At 37.2% G+C, this 9,658-nt stretch overlaps 1 protein-coding gene and 1 long non-coding RNA gene across 2 annotated transcripts in view; one reads left to right on the forward strand and one right to left on the reverse strand.

Annotated features, from left to right (window-relative positions):
- Positions 1-2,710, forward strand: part of LOC116508704 — a 31,105-nt gene extending 28,395 nt beyond the window's left edge. Inside the window, exon 2 of the long non-coding RNA XR_004255400.1 lies at positions 2,386-2,710. This is a non-coding gene — a long non-coding RNA (uncharacterized LOC116508704). The remainder of the gene's footprint in view (positions 1-2,385) is intronic.
- The window catches only part of HNF4A (hepatocyte nuclear factor 4 alpha), a 70,051-nt gene extending 62,679 nt beyond the window's left edge, over positions 1-7,372 (reverse strand). Inside the window, exon 1 of the mRNA XM_032217351.1 lies at positions 7,236-7,372. Coding sequence (XP_032073242.1) covers positions 7,236-7,287 — 52 coding nt within the window. The 5' untranslated portion in view covers positions 7,288-7,372. The remainder of the gene's footprint in view (positions 1-7,235) is intronic.
- Between the last annotated feature and the right edge of the window lie 2,286 nt (positions 7,373-9,658).

Consider the following 9,658-nt stretch of genomic DNA (forward strand, 5'->3'; position numbering starts at 1 on the left):
TTACATCTATGGCACATTCTGTGTGCTTGACAGAAAATTGGAGAATGTTGTTTGCTGTGGAATTCTACTAGAATTTTAATTTCCTTTTAGCTTATAAAATTTAGTCAAACGCATTGAGTTCTGCATCAAACAAAGCTGACCCTTTGACTTACAAGAGAAGTGTTTTTTCATCAGCATACAAACTGCCATCTAATTGGTACCCCAGAATTAATGTCTTGTAGGCATGGTGGATGCTATCCATTTAATGCAGGCTAAATTTGGAAAATGAATTGGAACTATTCATTGGGGCTATAGTCTGATGCTGTCAAAATTATTCTTTCAACACAGATCAGCAGGTTGCCCACAGTGGAAATCAAAAAGTTTTAAATGGCGACTATAATCACACAATTAAAGCCCAGGATTCACCTGGGTTCGGGAGAACCCATAGTTAATGTCATGGCTGGTTCGGAGAACCGCCAAATCCCAACCCTGGCTGGCCCCTTCCAGGAGTCTCCACACGGCCTATTTTGCATGCGAGGTAAGTGGAGGCTCGGGGAAGGGTTCCCTTAAGTTCCATTTCCAGCCTCCGGAGGGCGTCTGGAACCTGGGGGAGACAATTTTCACCCTCTCAGAGGCACAAGGAAAGCCTACGGAGCCTGGGGAAGGCAAAAAATCTCCCACCCACCCGATGTGGTGCAGGAGGCCAACTAGGCCATGGCCACCATGGCCACGCCCACCCTGCAACCGGGCAGAGAACCCGTTGCTGAAATTTTTGAAGCCCACTCCTGGTTCTAAAGCTTTTAGAGCAGATGCACTCAGGCATTTAAAAAGCTGGCTACAAGGTGAGAGACCCAGATTAAAATACCCATTTAGTCATGTGAGAAGTTATCATCCAGCCCTCTCCCAGAAAAATGAAATATCCTAGGAAATATTGAAAAGGCAGAATATTTCTCTGGATATGAAAAGAAAGAAACATGTTTTAAAAGACAGAATAGTTGTCTGTAGCTTTCTGCCCATCCCCACTGTTAATGGGCCATTAAGGCCAAGCTAGTCCACTTTTACATAATAAAGACTTCTCCACTGCAGCCCCAGAGGGGATGGGAGTAAAGGCATGATAATATTGGCCCTTTACTCAACCGACCACATGGCATCTGAGAACTCATCCATACCTGGATTCAAAACACAGCCTAGAGAGTAGCCCCTGCATGGCCCCATGGGAGTCTGACAACCAATCAGAAAACATTTCTTACACAGGAACAGGAAACAGAGAGGTGGGACTAAACAGGTTATAAAAAGCCTAGCAAGCCCCTCCCTCAGCCCTTCTCTTCCTCTCTACCAACATTGAACCATGTGATCACCTTTTCCGTTCAGGGCTCAAGCCATGTGGCCCTGTCCAACAATAAACCATCTTTCCAAGCAGCCTCCATGTCTCCAGTGTCTTTTTCCCCAATTGGAGCTGAACCCAGAAGGACATTTCTTTCAACAGTCATAACACTCACAGAGGTTTCATATCACAGGATAAATGTGAGAAAAGAGTACACAGGAAAAATAAACCTGGGCAAAATGATAACATAAATTTGCGAATTGCTTATTAATTAGCTGTAACTTCAAAAAAATATTTTCCCCATTTCCCTCTCTCACAAATTTCCCTTTAGAGTTATGCTTTTTAAACTCCTAGATTGGAACTTTTTTTTACTGAAGACAGACAAACTATTTTACTAATTATCTAAAAGTATGTTTCATCTTGTAAAGGGAGAAAAGGATTCTAAAAGTTGCCCTTTTCTAGTGATTCTGGATGTGTCCAGCTTGTATGCCTGCCCCAATCACCTAAAATTGTAATTCCTCCAGGCAGAAGACAAAGAGACTTCCAAAGTTTTAGAAACCAAACAAAACCACCCTTTTGCATTATATTGGCTTCACAATAGCATCACATTTCAAATCTGACAGAAACAGAAGGTGAGTCCTGCTTGATAACATAGCTCTATGTGTATCCCAAAACCGTTTGTTGCAATTTGCCACAGAAACCTAACAGCGGTGTACAGAATATCACCCTAAAGAGTATAGTAGAAGAAAATTATTCAATAGGTGACTTGAGGGAAACCATATTGAACATATATTTGATTTCAACTACATTTAAGTCAATGTTCATGTTTATCCTGGCTTTACCCGCCAGTTTTATAGTAGATTTTCTGGCATGTTGTTCCAGGAACAAAATAATTCATTCACAATCAGAAAGGAAAATTAAAGGAAAACACACTACAGTGAATGATATGAGGCAACCACAGGAAATGAACACAAGGGTGTCCCTCATCTTTGTGCAGAAAGGCACATTACAGTTGGACAGGTTCCAGATTTTCTCTTAATACGAACAGTACAAAGGTGTTTTGTTTTCTTTACAACTTCCAGGAAAGCAGAAGAAAACTGAAGATGGCTCCACTAAACGCAGAGAAAATGAACACACCGGAATGAAGAGCCAGCAAATATACTGACTTGAAATTATCCACCAGTGCCCCATTCATTTCTGTCTTGCAAGGAGACTGCAACACAATGGTCTCTGGCAGGTTTAGAACTCTGTACCATGAAGGAATACACATCATTTTGCTCCAGTTGTGGTTGGCAGCTTCAAAAAGGCCACTGGGTCCATGTCCATTCTTTTCTAATCACTTTTGGAAATTGTTTGTTTTAGCTATTAGGAACAACAAGATTTTTCGTATTGGATGAGTATCTTTCAATCCTTAATAAAAGAAGTTTTAAGTACAAATGTAAGAATTTAAAACAAATATAAATATATTTGAAATAAACAGCCAAAGGAGGATTAGAACTTTGATTTTGGAAAGTTACAAATAGACAAAGGGTCCAGATGGATTTGAAATAAAAATTTGGAATTATGAGAATCCTTGAGAAAAGGCTTTTGTTTTGTAGAAAGTTAGCACCCACCCCTCTCCTAGAAGACTGAAATATTATAGGAAATATTAAAAAGGCAGAATATTATATTTCCCTAAAGGAGAAACATGCTCTTGGAAAGCAGCATCCCACCTTTCTTAATAGCCCCAGCAAGCATTGGCCAGCCTATCTACAAGACAATTAGACCTTTAGTTCCAGGGTGATGGGATTAAGACATGACCCTCCAGGACATAATAGGATTATCTATCAGCAGAGCTCACCACATGGCACAACCAAGCCCCTTCATTGCATCACTCAGCAAGGTTCATCTAATCGTATCTCAGACAACCTCAGCTATAGCCCCCTGGGAGTCTGACAACCAATAGAATACATTTCTTGCACAGGAATAGGAAGCTCAAGGGCAATAACCAAGAATGGGTATAATACCTCTCTCTCTCTCCTCCATGTGTTCAGCTGCCCAGTATCTAAAACCCATGTGGTCCTGTCCTTCAATAAACCATCTTTCCAAACAGCTCTATGTTTCCAGTGTCTTTCTCCTCATTTGGAACTGAACCAGATGGATATTTCTTCCAACAGTTTTAAATTCTCTTTTTTAAAAAAAATGATGGATGAGACTTTGAAGGTAGGACACCAGAGGCAACCAGAAGAAACGAATGATTTCAATTAAAGGAGAAGAACACTTAAATTTGACTTACCAATACAGAATATTAAATTGAAGGATTTTTATGAACAATGGATGTGGAAATTAAATTTAAAAGTGACTGTTACTAAATAGTGTTAAAAAGGTATTATGGGAGAGGAACAAGTTTTACCACACAAGACCAAAGCTGATCAAAAAGTGGATTTTAAATTGACAGGCTAAAAGAAAGATATGGAAAACATGCTATCCTCGACATACAAATGAAATTGGTTAATATCTCAATAATTAAAAGAGATATTACAAATAACAAACCAAAGAGTGACTTGGGTAACTTTCCTATAGTAAATTTTCAAAAGAGACTTGTTAAAACTTTGAAGAAATTTGTCAAAGAGATAAATGAAAAGAAATACAGTTCTAGGACATTGTTTGAAGGGATTAAAGTTCAAGGTTATTAAAAGTAGGAATATTAAGTTGGTTTATTTGATCAGCGTTAAAACAAAATATATTATTTAATCTCTAGTAACCCTTAATGGACTTTGCTGATCAGGATTAAATAATAATACTTTGTTTATAGATAAGAGATGGAATACAAGAAGAAAAGATCAGTTATTGTATTTTAAGAGAAAGTGATGTTACAAAATTGTTTATATTTCCCATGATAAAAGAAGTTATTTCTTCAATTTTTTTTGTCCGCTATGTTCTTATTTTTTCTTTGCTATTTTTCTATTTTTTCTTTCTTTTCTCTGTATTTTATTTTTATTATTTTTGTTTATGAGAGTTTTTATCTTTTTAGCTGAAATTTTAAATGATGATATTTAAATAATATTAAAAAAGAACAATCCAAAGGAATATCATATGAGTTGATGATCTGATTTTTAGACAAAAAATGATAACACTTTTCTACAGCAGGGCAACTCTTCCTTTGGCTATGGAATTATGAAGTTCTCTTTCACCATCAGAGCCAGCTTCATCCCACCTTTATATTATATTGTAACATATATATAAACATATATATAAACATAAACATAAACATAAGCATAAGCATAAGCATATACATATACATATACATATACATATACATATACATATACATATACATATACATATACATATACATATACATATACATATACATATACATATACATATACATATATATATATATATATATATATATATATGTATATATATATATATACTGTATATACTCGAGTATAAGCCTAGTTTTTCAGCCCACTTTTTGGGCTGAAAAAAGCCGCCTCGGCTTATACTCGAGTCAGTGAAAAATTTGCCCGAAATGGAGGAGAAAAAGGGGCGGGGCCATGCCGCTGGGTGACACTCGTGAATGGCCCAGTGCCCCTGTGAGTTTCCCCTCCCTCTGTGTCAGTTTGCCGTGCAGCGTGCACCGCACCATCCCCCCTCCTCACGTTCTAATGTAATGCAGGGCTGTCTTACGATTCCCCTTCCTCCCCCTCCTGCCGCTCTGCAACGATGTCCCACCTCCTCCTTGTTATGGCAAGCAGCCACATAGCGATGTCCCACCTCCTCTGGTACAGTGATCCAATGATAGGAATCACTGTGCCGTGTGTCATAGGAGGCGGGACATCGCTCCCGCGGCTGCACAGGACATCATCATCACAGCGGGACATCAGCATCATGAGGTGAGTGAAGTATTTCATTGAATACACCGCTAGTTTACTGTTTTTCTTTGAAATAAATATTCAAAAACATTATTGGTATCTATTTTTATTTTTGAAATTTACCGGTAGCTGCTGCATTTCCCACCCTAGGCTTATACTCGAGTCAATAACTTTTCCAGTTTTTTGTGGTAAAATTAGGTGCCTCGGCTTATATTCGGGTCGGCCTATACTCGAGTATATACGACCCCTGGTAAGCCCCAATTATGGGAGGAAGCTAACTGCTTCCATCCTCTGTCAATCGGCTCGTCACAAGAGTCCATCACGACAGAAACCCAATATTTTTACTGTTGCCTTTGTTATATTTGTGTTTTTTATTTGTGCTGATAAATAAATAAAGGGAGACTAGTATAGATCTATTTCAAGCTATTTAGCTCTCATCAGCTAGCCATATATATATATGTTGTATTTGTGCTGATAAATAAATAAAGTATAGATCTATTTCAAGCTATTTAGCTCTAAATAGACACTAAATACATACATACATACATACATACATACATACATACATACATACATACATACACACACACACACTATATATATATATATACATACATATACATGTACATGTACATGTACATATACATATACATATACATATACATATACATATACATATACATATACATATACATATACATATACATATACATATACATATACATATACATATACATATATATATATATATATATATATATATATATATATATATTGCTTTGAGATGACTAGAATACAATGCTTTACATAAATAGAAATTGGTATGTACTATGAAGGATATAAAAATCCGGATGACCACTATCTGTTGTGAAGTGTTAAGTGAACCAGATCAAGGATAGAGTCCAAGTGGGCAGCAGAAATCTCACTAGCTTCTGAGATTCACTTCTAAACATTTCTTTTCCCCAGTGACCAACTTAATATAGGTTCATACGACAAGCAAAGCATACTATTATTTTAATAATTAGTTTAATTTGGGTTTAGCACATTGTGATTCGTAATGATTGGTTGCCTATATCCAGCTGCTAATATAATTTATTAATATAAAATATGTAATATGCAAGTATTATAAATAACATAATAAAACTCCTTATTCCAGTAGGTTATAACTTGTGGTTTTGTTTTTTTTAGTTTTGTTGATTAAAGAGGTGGTCTTAAGTTGCCACTTTTGTCAACGAAGGACAATGGGCAACACAACATGTACTGGGAGAATCTTTTCTGCACATGTTTAATTCACAAGAAATCAATGAGCAAAACAGGACTGGAAAGGGCTCTGTTAGTGCATGGGTACATAGCTCAGACAGAAAAGTCATTATTGTTCATCTTTAGCGACAACAAATGCATTATGCGTATAAATATGGGTTAAGCATTCAGCCCACCTCAGAACTCACAACTGGAAATATAAGCGTGACTTTATGCCATTTGAACACCACAATGCAGTCCTTCCATATATATCTATTCAGAAATCAGTCTCATTGAGAAAAATCTGCCTTCCTTTGTTACATCTCTTTGCAAAGTTTTGTGCAAAGGTTGGCATGGTCTCTCTTTCTGTCTTTCTCTTTCTCTGACACACACACACACACACACAACAGCAACGTACAAATTTCAATACTGCATTTGAAAAGTTTGCTTTTGTTCCTGTCTCAGATCTAAGGTTAGCTGAGTTTAGTTCCTAACCTCCTTTCCTGCTGGTTTTACATTAAACTTAAAAAAAAAATTGGCAAATTCATTCTCACTTCAAAATCAAAATAAACTCAGTTCAAGGAATGCTTGTTCGCTTTTTCAAGTCAAGGGCAGCAGTGCTGCTTCTCCAACAGACTAAGAGAAAGCCAACTACAGGGAATCTGAGACCACAGATAGCAGGAAATGCATGTTGGCCTAGCGCATAAGGTCTCCATAGATCAACAACAAACAGCAGGATTTGTCGGCCCCGAGTGTACACAGCTTTGCTCAACCTCTGAGCGTCTCTCCTCAAAAACAAGAAAAGATAGGCAGACAGGAGCCTGTGTACTCACCATACGGAGGGGCCTCCATCTTAGCACTTAGCTGTGTGCTTACATTGACCATTTCTCATCAGTATAATTCTGAAGAAAATGGGAAAGTGTAAAATAACAAGAAAAGAAGCTGGGCGAGGGAGGGAGGGAGGAAGGGTGAGGAAACCTGCCTCGCCTGTTATCTTATTGATTCGCTTAATCAGGCCTAATGTGGGTGGAGATGTTAAATAGTAACCAAGCTAGTATGGAAACCAACTTGCAAGGTGCCGTCTGCCACGGTAGCTATAGTGACTGCTCCCAAGCTTGAAACTCAAACATGACTATATAGCACACTTTTGGGATTTCCACTGACACCTGGTTTCAGGCCCGAGGTGATTCCCTACGAGGAAAAACTGCTGTCCTCTGGATTCTCCCTGACAAAGAGGCACAGAGAAGCAGCTCAGAAGGGGGAAGCAGAGGGAACTCCCACAAGGAGGTGTGAATTAGGTCAGTTTTACAGCTGCTGAGACATGGGACATTTTATTGCCCTTCCCAAACAAACACGAAGAACAATGGCTTTGTGTGCAGACAAATGCAGATAGATCCCCATGCTGTCGCTGGGGATAAGCAGCCCACTTCTGTGGCCAGACCTGCATTTGTTTATAGGTAAAGAACAGACAATGGTGAATGAATTAGTGCCAGGCTCTGTGTAGTGTGTAAATAAATCAGGGCGTGTATGTGTGTCTGATTGTACTTACGCATGAGGGAGGGCTGGTGCTACCTTTATATTAGTTGCTCTGGCCCATTTTCAGTGAGTTTTTCTAAAATGTATGAGTGGCATTTCAACCATGCTGTCAGTGTGGTTTCATACCACAGGCAGTGCATATATGAGCAACATAATCAATTTAAACTTTAAATGCTGGGGGGAAAAAAGAAAAAAAAACAATCACATAAAATTCTGAAATTATTTTTAACAGTCAAAGCAGCTGCAAGTAGAACTGCCCTGCCTATATTAGCTTTGATCTTAGCAGGGATGTTGGGATCTTTTTTTTTTTTTAATGGGATAGTGGAACTTCTGCTGAATGTATGTATACAGGTAGTCCTTGACTTACAACCACAATTGAGCCCAAAATTTATGTTGCTAAGCAAAACTGTTGTTAACTGCCTAAATACAGGACTTTATTTTTTTCACCACTGAACTGCATCTTGTTAGATAGACCTAATGTTCCATCTGCCAGGATCCTTCTGAATCTTGAATCTATCTTCCAAAATGTTAGAAATTCACCATAGTTTTGTGTTATCTGCAAATTTGATGTTCTTCTTCTCTCTCCTCATCTAGATCATTTATGAAGAAATTGAAGAGCACTGGGTCCTAAGGGAAAACCACAGCATGCTTCCCTCCATGTAAATATAGTTCCATTGAGACTACATACTGAGTGCGGTTGGTCAGCCAACTGTGAATCCATCTAGTAGTGATACTCTCTATCCCACATTGCCCACCCTTGGTCATTCTGTTTCTCTTTTTAGATAAGGAAGTATCTTTGAAATTATAACTTATTGGTGCACAAGTTGTCTAGTGCTTAATCAAATAGGACAAAATAAATGTTATATGAATGAGACAAACACAATATATGGTTAATGCACTGTTTTAATGTAACTCATTAAACAACTCACCCAAAAGATTAATGATTTTACTGAGAACTATGTTCTTTATATATGTCCAGCATATATATAAAATAATCAGGATGATGTTCTTATTTAATCTAGGAGACATATTTTGGAAAAACATTTGCTATGTGCAAATCAAAAGTGGACTTTTGTCATCAGATCCAAGTGAAACATTATTGCAAGAGAATGAAATGGCAATTGAAATACATTTTCTTTAAAAAAATTAAAAAATCAAATTACTCTAAAAATATTACAGTAATTGTGAGTAACGGAGGAACAAAAATAATTAGTGTGTTCAATTATTATTAAAAGAAGAAGAAAAATGACTATAATAAGAATGAACATTAATCAAATATTATAACTTGATTCCATGATTCAGACAAAAGCAAAAATACCTTGATGGGGAAGAAATAGTACATGATTAATTTTAAAATATTCAAACCTTGCATCAATATTATATTTACTGGCTAAAATGTGGTGTTATTTATTGTTACCTTTATATCACACCTTTCCTCTGGGAGCTCAAAGTGATAAAGAAGGAGAGTTTCACTCATTTTAATATAATTGGCATATCCCTGTAAGAAAGGTTACAATGCAAAATAATGTGTTCCATGGTTGAGTGTTATCTCCTCAGTCCAACAGCATATGCACTACACTGGTCTCAGTTGTAAATCAGAAATTCTTTTCCTGTTGATTCTTTAAATGCCTCCAGGGAATGCCTAGAGATGCACTTACTTGTTAGTTTAAATGCTATTTGATGCCTGTCAAATTGGCTTCCCTTTGTTATTTACAATGGT

This window comes from Thamnophis elegans, chromosome 5 (assembly GCF_009769535.1).
Source record: "Thamnophis elegans isolate rThaEle1 chromosome 5, rThaEle1.pri, whole genome shotgun sequence".
NCBI classification, from domain to species: Eukaryota; Metazoa; Chordata; class Lepidosauria; order Squamata; family Colubridae; genus Thamnophis; species Thamnophis elegans.